Below are 21,966 nucleotides of genomic sequence, written 5' to 3'. Positions count from 1 at the left end.
GCGCAGATGAGCCATTCCAAGGAGCACCATCTTACCAAGGCCTTCCTTCCAGAAAGGTTGCAGCAGAGTGCTTTGCCATAGCCACAGGCGCTCAGCTAGCAGATGATGTGAATGCTTAGCCGCCAGCAGTCACCACCGCTAACCTACAGGAAAGCAGGACTGTGTTCCCAGCATGCCCTGAGGTTCTACTCCATATTAGCTACACTTACAAAATTCTACTCACCAGCTCACTCGGGGAGTGTCATTTTTTTTCCCATCTAGTAGAAGGCAGACAAGTAGGTTTTATACCTGGGCTGCTAAATGTTCATGGCTCCTCCACAAAGCTAATTTGCAGGGGTGAGGCTCAGATCCTGCACAGGGATCCAGCTGAGTGGACACCTGCAAGGAGTCCCACAGAAGTCAGTGGGAATGCACACAAGTGTAAGGGCCTGCACGATGGAGCGGGACCGGAGAGGGCAAAATCGAAGTTCAGAATGCTGAGCGACCTCCCAGAAATGCTGCACAGAGCTGCCAAACCCTGCTCTGCATCTCCTATCAAAAGCCCCATCAGCCTTGCAGAGGGACTCGCCTGAAACTAGGCTCTTTGTAATTGAAATCCCAATTACACATAATCCATGGGCATCTAAAGTGAACATACCCCATGGCAGGTGTTTGAACAGGCTGGGGAAGTGAAAGCCAAGCATGATCACAGGAGAGCAGCATCTGTGGGCACTACAGGCCGTTCTGTCTGCAGCCAGGGATGTCAGCTGTAGAACATGTGTGATTCGGTAGGGAAAGGATACACTTTGGGGAGATTTTCCACCCACCCCCCATCCTTTTGATGACATTCCTTTCACAGTGCTCACTGCTCAGGAAAGCAGGCAGATGCTCCGTGCTGTCAAACTCCAGGAGCAAGCAATATCCATTGTGAAAATACAATATTTCTGCAGTATTTTCTAGTCACAGCCCAAAACGCTACCACTTTCAACAGGGCTTCTGTTGTAACTTGACCCATTGCAACAGGATGCAACTTCCACCCATCTTCTCTGTCATCCTTCATGAAAAATAACATAATATTCAACAGTGCTGGCCCCAAAGCACGGCTGTAACACTAGTGCACGCTCCTGCTGTATGCACGGTTACTCCAAAACGCTGTGGTATGTTCTGACAAGGGGCCACAGAGGTGAGCACTGGCTTTAATAGTCTCCAGCTTTTCACCTTGGCGACCCCTTATTCAAATTAAAAAATGTTCACAACCCCATTACAGTTACTGGAGAGTCAAGACATCATGCATCAGTGATAACGATGAGCTGCCTGTATAATCTACGTGTGAGTGTGTGTTCCAAGAGGTTGACAGAGACTACTTGACCTCTCTATAGTATTGGCCTTCTCTGCTGTAAGGAAGATGATTATGGACTGAAATATTGTGGGCCACTACTGTAAGAGATTTTTTTTTATAAGGGAGGTAAAGTACTCAGATACCACAGTGACAAGTGTGTTGTCAGTTCCTAGACAGAGAGACAGCTGCTCAGTCATGAAGAAAATCCAGCAGTAGTTATTTCTTGGCCAGCAGAACTGCTACATCAATCAGCCATCTCTCACTACTGAATCTGTGTCTTTGATGTAGCTTGGGCAGAGGAAGGGAAGGGGAGAGTAGGTGACAGGTAGGCTGCGCACTGTGAATCTCGCTATGGCTTGAATAACAGGATTTGGTTTTCTCTCCCTTTCCAGGTACTGGCTAACAAACAAAGTGCACATAAAACGACCAACCACTGGCCTGCTCATGTACACCCTGGCCACCCGCTTCTGCAACAGGATCTATCTCTATGGCTTCTGGCCTTTTCCCCGGGATCAGAACCAGAACCCCGTCAAATACCACTACTATGACAGCCTGAAGTACGGCTACACCTCCCAGGCCAGCCCGCACACCATGCCCTTGGAGTTCAAAGCCCTAAAGACACTGCACCAGCAAGGAGCCTTGAAACTGACTGTCGGAGAGTGCGGTGGGGCCACGTAAGACAGGCTTCTGTGGCTCACGTTCCTGCAGGCTATACACCATGGGAGAAAGGGGGAGCGGGAGAAAAGGCTGAGCAGTGGCTAGTGGGGTTGGTTTTCTTTGTTAACGTGCAGAACAGTGACAAAAATATATATACGTGGTGCCTATATATATTGACCTGAGTATTATAACTGTTTGGTGTTCGGTGACAGACAAGTTACGGGAGAGTCAGAAGCTGCTGCCCGGGCTCGAGGCTTTGCCTGGGGCTGGTTAGGCTCAGAAAGAAGTTAGTTCTACAACGTCAAAAATGCTTGAAGGTCACCTTGGTTTTTCAGAGTGCTTGAGGGTGATGGGTAAACGTTAGGCCATGTGTGTGACTGGTCCAAGGTGGGTAGTTAGGGTCTATTTGGCCAAGAACCCAGGTGCTGGCACTTCTCAGTATTCTTGGCTTAGTGCTAATAATGGGGTTGTGGGGGGAGCGGGGAGGGAACCTTTGTTTGTGGCTAAACAGCTGAGAGGTTGCCTGAGTGACTGGACAGGAACTGAGACATGCAGCAGAGCGCCGTGGTCCCTTCTCTGCAGCAGAGCTACCTTACTGCCTCCGGTGAATGGCCCACGACATCGTCCAGATGGTCACCAGTTCAGATCTATCCCACGTGGTTTGGTGAGAAGGATGCCACAGTCAGAGCAGCCTGTTTGGAAAGGCCACTGGACTCTGGACAGAGCCCTTGAGATGCAGCGTGAGACTCACCCTAGTGACTGACTCCAGAAGACACCGGAGGGGGGTCTCAAAGGCAGGCTGATTTGAATGAGGTTTGCTGTCAAAGGAGTTCCAGGAGCAGGAGACAACACAGGGGCTAGTGAAGATCAAACTGGGCTGACGGTCTCAGAAGGACGCTGTGTTTGTTTTTTAATTCCTTTCCTACAGAAGTAATAGAAAAAGCAAAACCCCTGGAACGAACCAAGTGGGCAAACCAGTGCAGTCAGTGCTAAGTCTTACGCTGTGCCGGAGTCAAAGGGACCCAGCATCTGCCAGAGCTCATGAAAACCACAAGCACATTGTAATTCTTGGTTCCCAATCACTACCTGTTAAACAGCCGTTTCTCCTTCCTACTCCAAAATTCAGAATGGGCCTAAATCTCATCTAAGTAGAAAGCTCAAAAGTGAGGGTTTAAAAGGACCCTGTCAAGATTAAATCATACAGGTGACATTCACGTCTGAGCAGAGAACCACCATGAGGCCTGTGGACTACTTAAGACCCAGCTAATCTTTATTTTGAAGACTTAGGTAGGACTTAAGTGGTACTGTATATAGCTATCAAGCTGGCCCTCCACACACGGGTGAATTTCACCCATAGTTTAAATAAATCAGTCCCTTCCCTGCATTACTATTACTACTTACAGTAAAATGAGTGACGTCGTTCTTAAAAAAACAAATTTGCTTTCCACTTTTTTTGTTTGTTTGTTTGTCAGTGAAACTAGATTGATCTGGTTAGTCAATTTCACTTCCCGTTTCTATTCCAGTTTCCTTTCCTAACTCTCCTTTGTCAGCAGAAAGCAGTTGGTTTGGGTTACAAAGAATACAGAAGGTTTAATTTAAACTACAACAGCAACAAATGGCACTACAGAATTTTGTCTTTAATTGTGAAAGAGTTCCTGTTTGTATTAGGTTTTTTGTTATCTACATGCCTACATTGTGGGGTTACACTACTTGACATTGTCCCTTTGAAATCTGAGTGCCGGCCTCCATAACTTTTAAAAGATAAAAATATATGTCATGTTGTTGAACAAAAAATTGCCATGCCTGTAAGACCGTCTAGTCTACTAATTAGTGTTCGACCTGATTCACATTAAGGTGCAGGTAACCATTCTGGATTAACCTGCCTGTAGGAGAAGTTCCTACCTAACCCAAGGAAATTATATCCCTTATTTTATTTTTAGGCCCAGATTTTTAAATTCATCTTGATATTCTCAGTATACATCCTACCTTGTACCTTAACATAATTACTTGTATTTTTTGAGAGATGGGAAGAGATTAAAAAGAAAGAAGCATCAAAAACCAAATCTGTTTTATGACCATGAGAGGCTTTACCCAACTGAGTAATGAATGGTCATTCAAGACAGACCATCTCCTCCGCCATTCATGCCCAGCTAGGAGGCCGTGGTGGCTAAAGGTGAAGCCACGGATTCTGAACTTCAGCTCCTTACCTTCAGCGAGTGGCCCGAGGTCAGGTACCGATTGCTGTTACCATCACTTTTTTCAGAAATAAAATAAATGGTGTGATTTTTATTTTTAAACCGATTAGAAAATTAAAAAGCTACTGCAGTGCCATAGCTGGCACCCTTGCCTGTGCCATGTCTGTGGCAGTAGCACAGCCTGGTTTCCTTGCAGTGGAGATGGGGGTCTTGGAAGGGAAAGTGATTGCTTGCCTTGCTAAAAGGGAGGTGTGGCTATTACTTAAAGGTCTTCCTGCGAGATATTTTAAAACACCTGCAAAGCCTCATGAGGTCTAGCCAAGGGCATTACGTAACAGGGGGCTTTTTAAAAAAAACAAAATGCATTTTTGTTTTCCTGGTCCACATGTAACAGCTCCTGGGCTTGCTGTTTGGTTGAATCAAAGCACATGCCAGTTGTACACAAAGCGACTCATCAGGCAGAGTAGCCCAGTGACGCTGCTGCTCCTGGAACGGACCCCAGCCATTCACTCGTGAAACAAAATGCATTAAACCAGGGGTGAAATTCTGCTCGTATTTACTCCATGGTAAATCTCCCCATTCTCTTCAGTGGGATCAGGTTTGGTGGTTTAAAACAATGACTCTGCTTTACACAATAATCACCTGCAACTGTCATATTTCGGTTCTGCCAGTTATCAGTTATTTGTGTGCAGAAAAGGATCTGGAAAGACTCCCATTGGCTTTACTAGGTTTGGCCCTAAAGCCCCATCTGAACAGCTGCCAGGCCAGCTCCAATGGACAGCGGTAGCCAATGAGTTGAAAAACTCACTGAAAACCTCCATTGCCATCCCCGCTTTACCTAAAGGGCTAGGCCAACTGGCACAATACACCCCAGCACTGACCCAGCATCTGAGCCTAGACAAGCCAATACAGCAGGTTGGCTTTTTGTTAGAGGCTACGGGAGCGGCTGAGTTTCACATTTGCCTTCCCCTCTGCAATGGCTGCTATTAGACAGATGCAGTTTGGATTTCTCAGTCAAATGGAGGGGCGAAACATGGGTCTTAATAAATTCTTGCTGCTGCTTGGAACTGTGCAGGAAGCCATCACACCAGATGTCACTGGGACCAACCTGCTCCAGGAGGCTGCTGCTTGATAAATTTCTTCATGCCTAATTAAGGCTCCTCTTCCAAAGAGAATGAAACAAAAAGTTTATTGATGCTGCTCAGATGGGAATCCAGGCGTGTGTGTTGCACGATGAATGTCCTTAATAACCTCCCAAATGACAGCAGCAGCAGCTTCCCACACAGGCTGGCATGCGCTCGCATTGTACTCCTGGCTGTCTTTTCCCTTTTTCTCTCTTGCTCTCCATCTCTGTCTGGTTCCATACGTGGGTCTGGCCCCCTTTTATCTCCCCTCCCACCCCACCATGAAAAAGGACATTTCAACCCTCACTGCAACTTGTACAAGCATTTCCTGTAGTAACCTGGAGTGGGTTTTTTACTATGGCTAGTGTAAAACTGAACATGCTTTCTACGGACCAAAATAAAAAACCCAGAACAGCTGTTAAAACGGAACAGAAGTGGCATGTGCAGAGTGAAGGGTTTGTTACACGTCTCTGTGCTAGGAAATGGAACCGGTGGCACGCTTTGAACTGGTGTTTCCCAAACTTGGGACGCCGCTTGTGTAGGGAAAGCCCCTGGCGGGCCGGGCCAGTTTGTTTACCTGCCACATCTGCAGGTGCGGACGATCGCGGCTCCCACTGGCCGTGGTTCGATGGTCCAGGCCAATGGGAGATGCTGGAAGTGGCGGCCAGTATGTCCCTCAGCCCGCGCCGCTTCCAGCAGCTCCCATTGTCCTGAAGCGGCGAACCGCGGACAGAGGGAGCCGCAATCGGCCGCACCTGCGGACGTGGCAGGTAAACAAACTGACCCAGCCCACCAGGGGTTTTCCCTACACAAGCAGCATCCCAAGTTTGGGAAACACTGCATTAGAACATAAGAACGGCCATACTGAGTCAGACCAAAGGTCTATCTAGCCCAGTATCCTGTCTACCGACAATGGACAATGCCAGGTGCCCCAGAGGGAATGAACAGAACAGGTACTCATCAAGTGATCCATCCCCTGTCGCCCATTCCCAGCTTCTGGCAAAAAGAGGCTAGGGACACCATCCCCGCCCATCCTGGCTAATAGCCATTGATGGACCTATCCTCCCTGAATGTATCTAGTTCTCTTTTGAACCCTGTTATAGTCTTGGCCTTCACAACATCCTCTGGCAAGGAGTTCCACAGGTTTGTCTTTGCGTTGTGTGAAAGAATAGTTCCTTTTGTTTGTTTTAAACCTGCTGCCTAATAATTTCATTTGGTGGCCCTAAGTTCTAGTGTTATGAGAAGGAGTAAATAACACTTCCTTTTTTACTTTCTACACTAGTTATGATTTTATAGACCTCTATCATAGCATATAAAAGCAATTTAACACACTGCTTGTGTAGCCAGGACTAAAGCATTTTCAGCACTGTTACAGAAAGCTCAGTTGAGTGTTGGTTCCACCTGCACTAGAAGTGACATCATTTCTCAGCCACGGGGTTAATTGCTGAGATCAGCTCTTAGTAATGAGCCAGTCTCCCAGTGTAGATGGAGCAGGGCCTTAATGGTACAGAAGAGATATTCTCACACGGTATTAGTGAATGGTGCCAGTCTCATGGTGCTGGAGCAGGAAGTTCTCAGTCACCACGAGAGTGCAGCAGCACAAGGCCAAAGCTATCCCAGCCCTGACCTCTAGCAATGAAAGGGGATTTAGTTCTCTATAATCATTCCAGTCCTTGGTGTCTGAGTTGATGCCCCACAAGACAGCCAATCAAAGCCAGCTGTGGTGGTGGTTTTCTGATCTTGATCTTTCGGTACTAGGAATTGAACTCACACCGTCAAAATGCTTTTACATAGACTGCCAAAAGGCCAGCACATGGTAACAAGTTTTGGGTGCTACTGACCTAGGCTGGATTTGAACTTGTGATACAGAGGTGAAAGGCTCCATATCATTTAACTACTCACTTGAGTTATCCAGGCACCCTTAAAGCAGACTCTGGCATGCCAGCTGTGCAGGCTTCCAGCTAACACTGCGCCCCGTGCTAGTCACTGCAAGGGGGCTGGGGGAGTGGTGGACTATGCACTGGTCTACAAGTGAGACTGTGCAACCAGCCCATTTCATGGTGTGATAGTGTGTCATCAGCCAAAGCCATGTGAATGGGTGTTGTATCATGAACATTATTGTGTGTCTTGCTGATTTTTCCTCTTGTTCCATACTTCGTGGCTCCCATTTCCTCTGTCATCTGTGACTCAGACAAGGACTGCGGGATTTGGAAGCAGTACCCCAAAGATCTTTGCCCTCTCCATATATTTGTCTTTCTCTCAGGCCTGTTGGTCTCTATCACAGACTGCCTGGCCCTTTAAGGCAAGCTGGGCTCAACCTGGCCTGTGACCTAGCAACCAAGTGATAATTGACCCTAGCTGGTGTTAGGGAGGTTTCAGGGGAAGGCGTTAAGGAAGGACTATATAAACAGAGCTAAGGATTAACTGCTCTGGTGGGAAAAGTTTGTAAGCCTTAGCAGAAGGGTGTGCTAAAGGCCTGCCCCTGCCAAGTGGGAGAAGAGCTGGGGAAACAGGAGTTTTGGAGGGCTGAAGAAAAAAATAGGCTGAATAGTACAGAAGTCACTCTAGAAAATAAGGAAGAAGAAGCTAGGAATGAAGAATAGGTGCAAAGTAGGAAAAAGATGAGCAATAGCAGCAGCAGCAGCAGCAGGGAATGGGGAACAAAGAGTAGGGCAGAATGCCAAAATATTGCAATTGTCGAATTGCTGGGTAAGGAAGTGGAGATAGGTGACATTAATCCTTTGCAAATAGCTAAATGGATTAGGAAAATGTTAGGACTATATCAAGAGCTAGAATATTACAGGGTGGAGGTTTATTAGTGGAGTGTACTGCTGAGGAACAGGCTGAGAAACTGCTTAAAACTAAAATTCTTGGGAAAATAAAAATGGATTGCCAGCCCCAAAAATTTCTGACAAACAACTGGGGTAATATATGGGGTCCCACTGGAAATGATGGAGGATAAAATTTAAAAAGGTATAGGTGGGTCCAGGTGCTATTCATCAAGCAATTAATTAGTAGGAGGTGGGAGAAAACAAACCATCAATAGGCGTGCAAGTAACACTTGGAGGAAGGGTTTTACCTGATGGGGTAAAGCTGGATAGCCTATATTTTGGACTAACCCATACATTCCTCAGCATTTGAGATGTTACAAGTGCCAAAAATTTGGCCATGTGACAGATATGTATGAAGGGGAAACACAAGATATGGTAAATGTGTAGAGGAGCATTCATATGAAACCTGTGGGGATAAGAACAGTAGCTTATGGAGGATTCATGGTAGCTAAACAGGCTAGGGAGATGCAAAGAACCAGGATTACCAACAAGATATCTTATGCAGAAGCTGCTAAATGGCATTCAAAGTGACAGGTGGGGATGGAGGAGAAAACCAATAAGGGGAAGGAACCATTGCTACAACACAGTGCTATAAAAGATTTGGTAAATAATATAAGAGCAGTAGGGGAAGACTTATTTGTAGACAAGGTGGCATTTGTAGCATTTAGGGCAGAAGTAATCAACTGCACTTCACAAACAGAAAAGAACAGGAAAAAATACAGATAATAAAAGCTGCAGAAAAGCATTTGCATGTTAATGCAATTTTGTGTGAGGGAAATACTGCAGTTTAACTAATATGGTGCTAAAAGAAATTGTGGGAATGCGCAACACTTAATAGCACATGGTCAGGAACTAAAAAAGACTATTTTTGAAATGAAGGTCAAGCCTGATGTTATGCGTATACTGGAAATGTGATTAATGGAAAAGTTTGTCTTTTAAAAGTCCCAGGATATGGTACAGTCAGCTCTGATAGAGAAAGAACTTATTTTCCTTTATAAATTAATGTTGAAATAAATGTAAAGAAACTCAGTTTTGAGTACACTGCTATAGAGATTCCAATGCAGAATAAAAACACTACTTTAAGGACCTATAAAGATTTGGAGTGCTCAGAATTAAGAGAACTCACTAGAGAAGTAAAAAGTCCATATATTATATGTGGAGATTTGAATAGCCATAACGAGTTATGGGAAATTAGATAGCAAATGTTTGGAAAAGTTTATTGATGAACACAATCTGGGAATACTAAATAACAACGAACCAACAAGGTTTAGCTGAGTTACTGGGTTCCTTTTCCTATTTGGCACTGGGAATTGCAACAAGCAATATAACTAGTAAATGTAACTGGTAAATTTACCAGGAAGAGGGAATGAGTAGTGATCATTTCCCTACATTTATGTACCCAGGCGAGGGTAATGTTGAAGACACTGGAGGTACTCTTACTTGGAATTTTAAAAGGGCTGATTGGGAGTTCTTCAGACGTATGTGTGGTGAATGCCTGAGTAATAAGTATGTAAGTGATTAATATAGAGGAATTTAGTGATAACACAATAAAGGGAATTGTGGCAGCAGCCAAAGTAGCTTTTCATAAGGTAACAAATTGCCCTAAAATCAGGAACCCAGTTCTGTGGTGGAATACGAGATTGTAATTGAAGAAGAAATAAGGCATATAGAAAAGCTAAACCAGAGTGAACAGTGAGGACTGGACAAAATATGAAAGAGGAGAGGTAGTGGCACAAAATTAATAAGAGGACTAAACAAGAGTTGAAAGGAGTATTATGGGAAAATTAAAAACAGATACCAAGGTTTCAGAGATTTACAAGCAAGTAAGGAAAATGAATAGAACATGGGGCAATAACAGGTAATTTTGGCTCTGATCTTATTGAAGAGGATGGAGTTACAAATTCTAACAAAAGAAAAGCAGAACTCCTAGCAGAAGTGTTCTGGAAAGTTAGTATGGAGAAGAATCAAAGTACAGATTTTCAGGGGGTGGGGAGGAGAAAATTTGATCAAGAAAACTGAGATCTTAAATGGTTGGGGAAATGATGATGAGATACTGAATAAAAACTTTAGTATGCAGGAACTCGGAAAAGTTAGACAAAAATAAAAACACAGCCCCAGGTAAAGATAGTATATGTAATATAATGCTTTCTTGAATGCTGACCTGCAGGGAGTTTCAGGATTTTATTAAAATTATATAATAATATATGAGAAAAGAAGTAATACCAGTAGCATGGAAGCATCTGGTGATAGTACCAATAAGGAAGCCAGCCAAGTTACTTATGAGAATTGATGCTTATAGACCAATTGTTATCATATCTTGTGTGGGTAAAGTTATGAGATGAGAATGATAAATGAGAGGCTAGTTGCATAGTTGGAAAAAATGACATCTTAAATAATGTGCAAAGTGGTTTTAGGGGAAGGAAATCCATGATTGATCGTATTGTAAAATTAGAAACAGAAATACAAAAAAGTATGAGGAACAAAGAGTATACAACTGTGTGGGTTTTGTGGACATTTGCATGTGATATGTCATGAAGGGAGGGTTTGTATAAGTTAGTCAAGGTAGGGATAAAAGGAAGCATGTTCTGGTGAATAAGGCTGTTTGTTTGTTTTGTTTTTTGGTTAGTTGGGGGGTTTTTTGAGTGAGAGGACCATACAGATTAGAATAAGGAAAGTCTTATCAGGTATCTACAATATTGTCAATGGCATTCCCCAGTGGAGTGTTGTCAGTCCTACCTTGTTTAACATTATCATAAATGATCTCCCAAAAAGTGTAAGGACAGGAATGGGAGTTATCTTATTTGTAGATGATTGTGCTATATGGTTAAACGCATGAGAATTAAAGTGACTGGAGAAAGAAACCAATGAAGCCCTCAGGGAGGTCTCAGGGTGGGGAGATGATTGTAAATTTAAATCCCCAAGCATTAAAACAAAGGGAATGATCATCTCTAGGAAAAAAAATTAAAGATGAGTGTAACTTATATTTTATGAAGGCACATCCATTCAAGTTTATGGATGTACTGTTAGTTTATCATCAAACTTGGGAGGGCCATATAGAAAATATTACAAACAAACAAAAGATAGGATTAATCTACTTTAATGTATTGCTGGGATTAATTGGGGAGCCGATAAGGCAGTGCTGCTGATGCTGTATAGAGTGATAATAAGATGAGTCATAGATTGTGGCTGTCAAGCCTTTAGCTCTGCATCCGGGTTGAAGCTTAAAAAGTTAGAATTAGTTCAAGCTCAAGCACTATGAATTGCATGCAGTGCATCTCTTATGATACCTCTGTGTTGCTCATGGAGAAACACACATCAATTTAAGAATGAAATGTTAGATCTGACATTTTGGGCTAAAGTCAAGGGAAACAGCACACCCAAGGTAACTGGGCAATTGAATGTTGGGATTTAATTGGGCAAAATGTAGCCTGACACAATAAACTCCCTTACACTTTTAGGGTTAAAATGTGGGTAGAAGAGTTAAGTGAAAAGGAAGGGCTAGAAGAGATTAAAATCGATAGTTATTCAACAGTAAATCATACCAGGAAAAAGGCCAACGGCATATTGGGCTGTATTAGTAGGAGCATTGCCAGCAGATTGAGGGAAGTGATTATTTCCCCTCTATTTGGCACTGGTGAGGCCACACCTGGAGTACTGTGTCCAGTTTTGGTCCCCCCACTATAGAAGGGATGTGGACAAATTGGAGAGAGTCCAGCGGAGGGCAACGAAAATGATTAGGGGGCTGGGGCACATGACTTATGAGGAGAGACTGAGGGAACTGGGGTTATTTAGTCTGCAGAAGAGAAGAGTGAGGGGGGATTTGATAGCAGCCTTCCCGTTCCTGAAGGGGGGTTCCAAAAAGGACCCTGGATATTAGAAAACACTTTCACTAGGAGGGTGGTGAAGCACTGGAATGGATTAGCTAGGGAGGTGGTGGAATCAGGGTCGGCTCCAGGCACCAGCGTAGGAAGCACATGCCTGGAGTGGCACATGCTAAGGGGCGGCATTCCATCCATTCTTGGGGCGACACAGTCCGGGCGCCTTTTTTCGCTTCGGCAGTTTGGGCTTTTTCTTTTTGTTTTTTTGTTTTTTTCTTTTTCTTTTGGCTTGGGGCAGGAAAAATGGTAGAGCCAGCCCTGGGTGGAATCTCCATCCTTAGAGGTTTTTAAGGCCAGCTTGACAAAGCCCTGGCTGGGATGATTTAGTTGGGGTTGGTCCTGCTTTGAGCAGGGGATTGGACTATGGAGCAGCGAACCGCGGCCAGTGGGAGCCGCGATCAGCCAGACCTGCAGACGCGGCAGGTAAACAAACTGGCCCGCCAGGGGCTTTCCCTACACAAGCGACGTCCCAAGTTTGAGAAACACAGCTCTAAAGGGACAAGATGGTGTGATGGTGTTCCAAGAAGGAGTGCTAGGCAGAGACGGGCTCCACCTAACAGAGAGGGAAGAGAATTTTCGCAAGCAGGCTGGCTAACCTAATGAGGAGGGCTTTAAACTATGTTCACCAGGGGAAGGGAGACCAAAGCCCTGAGATAAGTGGGGAAGTGGGATACCAGGAGAAAGCCTGAGCAGGAGAGCGCAAGAGGGGAGGACTCCTGCCTCATGCTGAGAAAGCAGGATGATCAGCGAGTTATCTCTAAGTGCCTATACACAAATGCAAGAAGCCCGGGAAACAAGCAGGGAGAACTGGAAGTCCTGGCACAGTCAAGGAATTATGATGTGATTGGAATAACAGAGGTGGGATAAATCACATAACTGGAGTATTGTCATGGATGGATCTAAACTGTTCAGGAGGGACAGGCGGGCAGAAAAGGTGGGGGAGTTGCATTGTATGTAAGAGAGCAGTATGACTGCTCAGAGCTCTGGTATGAAACTGCAGGAAAACCTGAGTGTCTCCGGATTAAGTTTAGAAGTGTGAGCAACAAGGGTGATGTCGTGGTGGGAGTCTGCTATAGACCACCAGACCAGGGGGATGAGGTGGACGAGGCTTTTTTCCAGCAACTAACAGAAGTTACTAGATCACAGGCCCTGGTTCTCATGGGAGACGTCAATCACTCTGATATCTGCTGGGAGAGCGATACAGTGATTCACAGACAATCCAGGAAGTTTTTGGGAAGTGTAGGGGACAATTTCCTGGTGCAAGTGCTAAAGAAACCAACTAGGGGCAGAGCTCTTCCTGACCTGTTGTTCACAAACCGGGAAGAATTAGTAGGGGAATCAAGTGGATGGGAACCTGGGAGGCAGTGATCGTGAGATGGTTGAGTTCAGGATCCTGACACAAGGAAGAAAGGAGAGCAGCAGAATACGGACCTTGGACTTCAGAAAAGCAGACTTTTTGACTCCCTCAGGGAACTGATGGGCAGGATCCCTTGGGAGAATAGCATGAGGGGAAAAGGAGTCCAGGAGAACTGGCTGTATTTTAAAGAATCCTTATTGAGGTTGTAGGAACAAACCATCCCGATGTGCAGAAAGAATAGTAAATATGGCAGGCGACCAGCTTGGCTTAAGTGAAATCCTTGCTGATTTTAAACACACACAAAAAAACGTACAAGAAGTGGAAGATTGGACAAATGACCAGGGAGGCGTATAAAAATATTGCTCAGGCATGCAGGAGTGAAATCAGGAAGGCCAAATCACACTTGGAGTTGCAGATATCAAGAGATGTTAAGAGTAACAAGAAGGGTTTCTTCAGGTATGTTAGCAACAAGAAGAAAGTCAAGGAAAATGTGGGCCCCTTACTGAATGAGGGAGGCAACCTAGTGACAGAGGATGTGGAAAAAGCTAATGTACTCAATGCTTTTTTTGCCTCTGTCTTCACGAACAAGATCAGCTCCCAGACTACTGCACTGGGCAGCACAGTATGGGGAGGAGGTGACCAGCCCTCTGTGGAGAAAGAAGTGGTTCAGGACTATTTAGAAAAGCTGGATGAGCACAAGTCCATGGGACCGGATGCACTGCATCTGAGAGTGCTAAAGGAGTTGGCGGATGTGATTGCAGATGTCATTGGCCATTATCTTTGAAAACTCATGGCTATCAGGGGAGGACCCAGATGACTGGAAAAAGGCTAATGTAGTGCCCATCTTTAAAAAAACGGAAGGAGGAGGATCCGGGGAACTACAGGCCAGTCAGCCTCATCTCAATCCCTGGAAAAATCATGGAGCAGGTCCTCAAGGAATCAATTCTGAAGCACTTAGAGGAGAGGAAAGTGATCAGGAACAGTCAGCATGGATTCACCATGGGCAAGTCATGCCTGACTAACCTAATTGCCTTCTGTGTTGTGATAACTGGTTCTGTGGATGAGAGGACAGCAGTGAATGTGTTATTCCTTGACCTTAGCAAAGCTTTTGATACAGTCTCCCATAGTATTCTTGCTAGCAAGTTAGAGGTATGGGCTGGATGAATGAACTATAAGATGGATAGAAAGCTGGCTAGATCGTTGGGCTCAACGGGTAGTGATCAATGGCTCCATGTCTAGTTGGCAGCTGATATTAAGCAGAGTGCCCCAAGGGTCAGTCCTGCAGCAGGTTTTGTTCAATATCTTCATTAATGATCTGGAGGATGAGGTGGACTGCACCCTCAGCAAGTTTGCAGATGACACTAAATGGGAGGAGTGGTAGATACGCTGGAGGATAGGTACAGGATATAGAGGGACCTAGACAAATTAGAGGATTGGGCCAAAAGAAATCTGATGAGGTTCAACAAGGACAAGTGCAGAGTCCTGCACTTAGGACGGAAGAATCCCATGCACTGTTACTGGCTGGGGACCGAGTGACTAGGCAGCAGTTCTGCAGAAAAGGACCTAGGGGTTACAGTGGACGAGAAGCTGGATATGAGTCAACAGTGTGCCCTGGTTGCCAAGAAGGCGAACATCATTTTGGGCTGTATAAGTAGGGGCATTGCCAGCAGATCGAGGGAAGTGATTATTCCCCTCTATTCGACATTCGAATGGGTTACCTAGGGAGGTGGTGGCATCTCCTTCCTTAGAGGTTTTACGGTCAGGCTTGACAGAGCCCTGGCTGGGATGATTTAGTTGGGGTTTGGTCCTGCTTTGAGCAGGGGGTTGGACTAGATGACCTCTTGAGGTCCCTTCCAACCCTGATATTCTATGATTCGGGGAACAAGCTGGAGAGGCTGAGGTTGTATGTTTGGCTGTGGACGACTGAAGACCAGACTTTGGGAAGGAGGAATTGTGTTTATCTAGTGGGAGACTGAGAAACTGTATTTGTCTGGTAGGAGGCTGAGGAGAGAGAGATGGCTTGAAAGGGCAAAGCAGCCAGGCCACAGAAAGGAAGAACCATGTCCCACTGAGGGATTGGGAAGAGAGACTGTTTAAGTTAGGATATGCTAATACACTAGTCCCTGAGAACGGGTGGTACTATGTAACTAGGGTCTTGTGCATTGAAGAGCCTGAGAGGTGGGGAGACAGAGGGCATGTGCTGTCCAGTGCTCTATCATTAAATCACACTCTCTCTCTGAAGTCCACTCATCAATTTGGTTGCTCTTCTTAGAACTCCCTCCACTTTATCAACAAGCTGACACACAATGTGACTGCTTATAGATCTATGTGAGCACTTATCCTGTGGTCAGCAGAACACCTCCACTTGGATCTCCCAACCCCCAGGAGAGCGCCCTGGCTCTTGACACCACAGAACTCTTCTGGCCTTCGTTTTCTCTGATTTTTTTTTTCAATTTTTCTTTTCTCTATTTATTTTATAGGATATTTAGTACTTTCTCCCTTCCCTGAACACTTTATTCAGATATCCCATACAAACTGGCCTTTCACTGGACAGCAGGTGCCTTCACTATCTTAGCTGTCACTATTTTCTCCCAGTTGATCATGCTGTGGGTGATGGGCAGCTGTCTTCGGAAAGCCTTCAAGTGGGTATCGCTCATCCTCCGGTATTCTTCCATCAGCCCATCCTGGAACTGGTTGTCTGCATCCTCCAGCAGTTTCACAAAGTCCTGGGAGGTTTGAGTCTCCGTGGTGACAGGCAGACTCTCTGCCACATCCTTGCACACTGTCAAGTGTATGTTGCCATCTTCAAAGTAGTGAGCCTGCACCATGATGGTCCCAGTCACCTGGGTGGAAGTGGAAGTGGGAGTCAAGGTGAAAGTCCACTCTGATTTCCACAGGCCATTCCAGAAAGCTGAGGGCCGGTGGAGACGACCCGCAATGCAGGCGATGAGGATTTTCCGGATTGCTGTATCCTTGATGAAGACACTGCAAATTCCCCCAGGATAGTGGCTGCTGACGTATGCTTTCAGGCTCTCATAGAGGGCCCTTCTCCATGCCTCACCTTTCTCATCTTCCTGTGGGTGAGCCTGAAACTCACTTGCCTCTTTCCTCAGGTGGTCAAATTTGAAAGAGACCTGTCTCTGGGAGTCAAGGAAGTGTTTTTCCTCCAGCTCGTTGTGGCGGGTCAGCAGCACCTCACACTCCTTCCTCTTGACTGGAGTGAAGTGGAGCTTGTTGTGCAGGGCACAGAGGGAGGCAGCTTCCTGGCACATCAGGCTGTCATCACCCACCAGCAGGCGCAGATCGCTGAAGGCCTCGCAGAATTCTTCAGGCGGGGCCTGCTTCAAGAGACTGCTCACAATCTTCACCTTCTCTTGTCTGGACAGGGGCTGTTCCCTAGTCATTCTGTCCATGGTCGTGGGGCTCGAGGATACTGGATCCACCTCACCTGAAGGAAAAGCAAAAGGACATGACAATTATTAGCTTTCCAGGCAATACACCAAGGGCATCTAAATTTTGCCCAGCTGCAGGCTACATAGGCAATTTGCCACACATAATGGAGCAGGCTACAGCCACCCTTACCTCAGGTACCGCCCAGGGGTCACTACATGGCCTCCAATTCCCAACTCCAATCCACACTGAAGATCTCTTACTTACAGCAAACAGAGCTGGGCTTCCACAATTCCAGTAGAGTCACAAGAGAGTCTCATGTATCCAGCTGTCCCCAATCAGTTTTTCACTGTGGATCTCACCACATCTTGAGATTCGGGCTTAGGAAATCTCTACAACTGTTACAGGTGTATCCTGAGGGCCACCCACAGAGTGGGGTTATTCCGCTGGGGGAGCCCAAATAACCCCACTTGCATCTGCCTTCTCCTAACTTATAGCACATGTCACACCCCTACGCTACCAGCAACAGTGCCCAACAATGGGGGCAGGCTGTGGTCAGAAGCAGCTCGTCTTTTTCAGGAGCCCCCAGATTTTAATCAAAAAAACTGATGTGATCCCTGACCAGGATGAACTTTCTCCCCTAGCGCCAATCATGACATTTAATGATTCCAAAAATAAGCTCCTCACATGGGCTGCAGCTGGAGCATTGACTGAGTGTAAAACTAGCGTAATTTATCAGGGACAAAAATGCTTTAGCTTTATTAAGGTGCCAGGGGGAACTAGAGCACTGCTCCTTGGTACCCCCCCTTAATATTTGATAGTGTAAAACCTTATGCCATTGGGCAATGACTAAAATAAGATGCAGCAGCCTGAAGGAAATGTTGATCGTTGGAGGAAACCTCCTCCTGTGAAGCCAGTACAGGACTGTGGAGGATTCTCTGAATTTACAGTCACCTGTATTTATCCTGCTTCCTGGCAGCTCCCGTAGGCTTTAATCATGTGTCCCAGGCAGTTCTACAAAGCAGCCGCTACCGGCGCTGTACATGGCAGGTTTCAGGCCGGAAGCAACATAATACAGGCCACCAATGAAGACACCACGGTTCACAGTCATTCCAAGGATTTGACCCTGTACCCAGGAAGCCTGCACACAGCCCTGGGTTCATGGACGGGAGGCAAAACCAGCTCCTTACAGCATTTGCCCTGTGCTCCTGGCCCAGCCTCACTTCCTCCACCAAATATTGGCTGCAGTTCACTGGAAGCTATACCAAGCCTCTAGGTCCCTTTGGTTGCTGAACCTGTTTCTTGCCTGTCGACCCTCATAGGCTTTGGCCAAGTGACCACATAATCTGCTCCAGTAATACTCTGTGATCATGTGGCCTCCAATGCTTGAAACCATTTTCTATGGGACTTGGTTCCTGGCTGTTCTTGGCTGCCTGATCTGCTGTTAGGTGACAAAGCTGTTTGTGTGACTGTGTCCCCAGCAGGTCCTGATGGCAAGCAGCCGGGTTGCATTCATTCCCAACGAGCTTCTCTAGGTGGTGATAAATGTGTGACTGACAGAAGTGAGCTTATCCTTACAGCTGACGTTGAACATCTTGCTTCTGAAGTCTAGGTTCTGTACAGGCCACCCCAACCGTTCATGAAACTCACTCCAGCATTGCCACAGCTTTGAGTGAGGGTTTTCTCCATGGTTTGTTTTCCCATCTAGTAACTGCAGCGCGCCAAAGCTTTGTTACTCATAGAACACATACCAGTATCTTGTACCATGTAGGGTCAAAGAAGGTTCAGCACAAGGGTAAATCATCTGCACTTGTCTCTGGCCAAACATGCAGGATTCCCCAGTAATCTCATTCCCCCTTCCCCCCCTTAGATCTTGTTGGTTTTCAACCTTGTTTTATCACCTTGGGAATGTCTCAGTGGCTACCTTCCCCTAACAGCCTTCCTGTCGCTCAGCTTCCCATAGGCCACTGCACAGCTTCGGCAGCACATATACTAAAATTGGAACGATACAGAGAAGATTAGCATGGCCCCTGCGCAAGGATGACACACAAATTCGTGAAGCGTTCCATATTTTTGGGGGTAGGATAGCTCAGTGGTTTGAGCATTGGCCTGCTAAACTCAGGGTTGTGAGTTCAATCCTTGAGGGGGCCATTTGGGGATTGGTCCTGCTTTGAGCAGGGGGTTGGACTAGATCTCCTGACATCCCTTCCAACCCTAACAATCTATTTTTTTCTGTTGAGAGAATCATCTCCACCTTGGTCCTTCCCAAGGGTGACAATAATAAAGCTCACCCCGTGGAAGATAAGGGTGAGCTTTGACTGAGCTCCTGCCCTAGCACACAGCCAGCCAGGAAACAGCAGCAGCACTCTCCAGACCCCCAAACTGCCCCCACCTTCCCAGCTAGCACTAACCCCAGCAATACAGAACAAAGGACAATACGGCAAGAAATCCTCCCGTCCCTAAACAATACCCTGCTCCACAGACAGGCTACAGTGACCCCGACCCTCAGGCCGCCCCCTCCCCACCCTGGCACAGGGCAGCAGGGCGCTGCAGAGCGGGGGCACGGCCTGAGCCGTTACCTGCTCAGCTCCTGCTGCTGCACCTCTGGAAGCAGGATTCCAAAACAGCAGGTTCCCATGGCAACGGGGAGATACCAACCTGCGCTCTAGGAGGGAAACAGGGCGACATCATCCAGAGCCTGCTCCCTGGGAGTGAGCCTGCCGGGAATGGAAACTCCCAGGGAGTGTGAGCTACCCAGTCCCAACCCTAACCCTGCCTGCCGCCCCCTCGCAGCCCACACACCCAGCCAGCATGGAAGGAGTTCACCACCACCGTGGTTCCTGGGGGCTGGATAGACCAGTGTGTTTCTAGGTCCTTGGAGCAATTTCACTATTAGACACATCTTTGGAGTAACATCTCCTGGACCCTAATGTACAGTGCAGCATACTGGTTAAAGGGCCACATGCAGCAATCCTTACTTGGTGTCAGTGGGAGCAGAGGTTTGGCTGACTGAATACAGTCATAAGGGGTTTGATGCCCTGAAATTAAAATATTGTACACCTTGGTTAGCACTCAGCTGCAGAAACCGTCACCTCTTCCAGGAACCGTACAGTAACAAACACGATTGTCACTGCATTCACCAAAAAAGAACAGGGTGTGGACCAGATCCTCAGCTGGTGCAACCAGACCTAGCGCCAGTGAATTTATACCAGCTCAGGATCTGCCCCTATCATTTGAAGTGGTCATGAATAAGAAGCCCTGATGGAGCTAGGCAGGGCTGGCTTAGCAAGCAGGTGCTTGGGGTGGCCACTCCAGGAGAGGGGCGGCAGGTCCAGATATTCGGCAGCAATTCGGCGGAGGGTCCCTCACTCCCGGTCGTAGCGAAGGACTTCCCGCTGAATTGCTGCAGATCGCGATCGCGGCTTTTTTTTGGGGGGTGGGGGGCGCTGCTTGGGGCAGAAAAACCTCTGGAGCCGGCCCTGGAACTAGGTACAGACAGGGAATGGACAGAAGTGCAACACCCCCTGCTATGCCAGTTCTGAGTCTCCAGTGACTAAAGCTTGCTGGTCACGGTGGGATGTATCCAGCTGCAGGGTTGTTTGGAGAAGGCCCCACTCGAGATGAGGCTGAAGTAACACTCCATGTTCCTATGTGGCCTCTGGCTGATTTGAACCCGACAGGCTTTGCGTGTGTTTATATGGCCTTTTAAATGGCACAATCAAAAACCTGACATGCTGCTTTCAAGGAAGTGTTGCAATTTAGGCTTCCAGTTTAACTACAAAAAATAAATATATTTTGCCTGGACCCTCAGTCTTATAGCACCCTGCTGTACAAGTTCCAGATGAACTTGCTTGACTTGAAAGAGCCTTTGGATTGGAGATTGCTAGGAAGAGGAGAAATAACCCATTCTATTCCTGGACTGCATGTTAGTCTTCCATATGGGTGCGATGCCAAAACATAAGGGCCGCCATCTGCTAGGCAGACCTGGCCAGGCCCCATGAATGGCTTTTAATGCTAATACATTCATCTAGCTTTGGCTCTCTCCTCTTGGTTTGGAGGAATACCAATGATCCAAATATTGTATAAAACTATTGAAAGTAATGGCACTAAACATCCATCATTTCTACCCCCATTTGATTTTAGAGGCACCCGCTTGGCTCATAATAATGAATTAGTTACGGGGGTGGTTGGGTGTTATATGTTCAACAGCACCCTTGAAGGAACAGAACATTTAAAAAAAAATCTAGCTGGTCTCTCTCATTCTATTATTCCCCAGAAACTAAGCTGTGCCCTTCAACTTCAATAATGTGGCATGTACGCTCCATCTGTGATCAGCGTTACAGAGGCTGTTAAGCACCAGTCTGGAAGGCTTCAATTGCAAATTCGAGAGGAGAGTTGAGCAAGGCAGTCTTGAAGCTCCTCTGTTTCTGGACATGCACATAACTCGAGGGCAGACGAATTTTGTTCAACCAAGGACCCTGGGGCCAGGAGCCTTACAGTTATTCCCAGTTTTCAAAACAGTGGACCAGTTTGCAGCCACCCTTACCTTTAATGCAGAGGCTACAAAAACTACAGGGTCAGAGCATGCAGTGCTGCATCTTGCACTGAGAAGCCAATTCATACTGGGACACACAGACACACAGGGGCGGCTCCAGGCACCAGCATGCCAAGCACGTGCCTGGGGTGGCAAGCCACGGGGGCGGGGCACTCTGCCGGTCACTGTGAGGGCGGCAGGCAGGCTGCCTTTGGCGGCATGCCTGTGGAGGGTCCGCTGGTCCCGCGGCTTCAGCGGACCTCCTGCAGGCTGCCGCCAAATTCGCAGGACCGGGGACCTCCCGCAGGCAAGCTGCCGAAGGCAGCCTGCCTGCCGTGCTTGGGGCAGCAAAATACCTAGAGCCGCCCCTGCACACACGGTGAAATCCTGGCCCGATTGAACTCAGTGATAAAGCTCCCACTGATTTCAACGGAGCCTTGATTTTACCCACAGTGTGTGAAGATTGCACCTCCATTTTAAAGACTGGGGAAGGGGCCTTTGGACCCTGATTTTTAGAAACCCCGGTTGGAAAATTTTCATTTAAGGGGTCTTTGTAGAATTGCATGGGACAACTGATTAAAGTCCATGGGCGGCCATCTGGGCCACCCGTCGGTGTGAGAACTGTTGTGTCAGCCCCCACGCATGTTCATAGCCATCTGGTAAACCTCAATCCACTGAATTT

The 21,966-nt window shown here is 46.8% G+C and overlaps 2 protein-coding genes and 1 non-coding gene across 4 annotated transcripts in view; 2 read left to right on the top strand and 1 right to left on the bottom strand.

Annotated features, from left to right (window-relative positions):
* ST8SIA2 (ST8 alpha-N-acetyl-neuraminide alpha-2,8-sialyltransferase 2) overlaps positions 1-4,068 on the top strand; it is a 40,623-nt gene extending 36,555 nt beyond the window's left edge. For both annotated transcript variants that reach the window (XM_044981246.1, XM_044981247.1), the window contains exon 6: positions 1,711-4,068. In XM_044981246.1, coding sequence (XP_044837181.1) covers positions 1,711-1,996 — 286 coding nt within the window. In that variant the 3' untranslated portion in view covers positions 1,997-4,068. The remainder of the gene's footprint in view (positions 1-1,710) is intronic.
* Positions 4,069-15,837: 11,769 nt separating this feature from the next.
* On the bottom strand, positions 15,838-19,466 carry LOC123344416 (F-actin-capping protein subunit alpha-2-like). The gene is made up of 2 exons (XM_044980601.1): positions 19,330-19,466; positions 15,838-16,808 (listed from the first exon to the last, which is right to left on the bottom strand). The coding sequence occupies exon 2, from the start codon at positions 16,771-16,773 to the stop codon at positions 15,904-15,906; it is 870 nt and encodes a 289-aa protein (XP_044836536.1). The 5' UTR covers positions 16,774-16,808; positions 19,330-19,466; the 3' UTR covers positions 15,838-15,903.
* LOC123344776 lies at positions 18,718-18,825 on the top strand. Its single transcript, XR_006572656.1, has one exon. It is a non-coding gene; the product is annotated as a U6 spliceosomal RNA (small nuclear RNA).
* Positions 19,467-21,966: the final 2,500 nt, after the last annotated feature.

Source organism: Mauremys mutica, chromosome 11, assembly GCF_020497125.1.
Source record: "Mauremys mutica isolate MM-2020 ecotype Southern chromosome 11, ASM2049712v1, whole genome shotgun sequence".
Taxonomy (NCBI): Eukaryota; Metazoa; Chordata; order Testudines; family Geoemydidae; genus Mauremys; species Mauremys mutica.
The sequence above is the reverse complement of the archived record's forward strand: the minus strand, read 5'-3'. Positions and strand labels throughout refer to the sequence as shown.

Coding starts and splice junctions, on each gene's coding strand:
- LOC123344416 (XM_044980601.1), bottom strand. CDS start 16,773: ATGGACAGAATGACTAGGGAACAGCCCCTGTCCAGACAAGAGAAGGTG.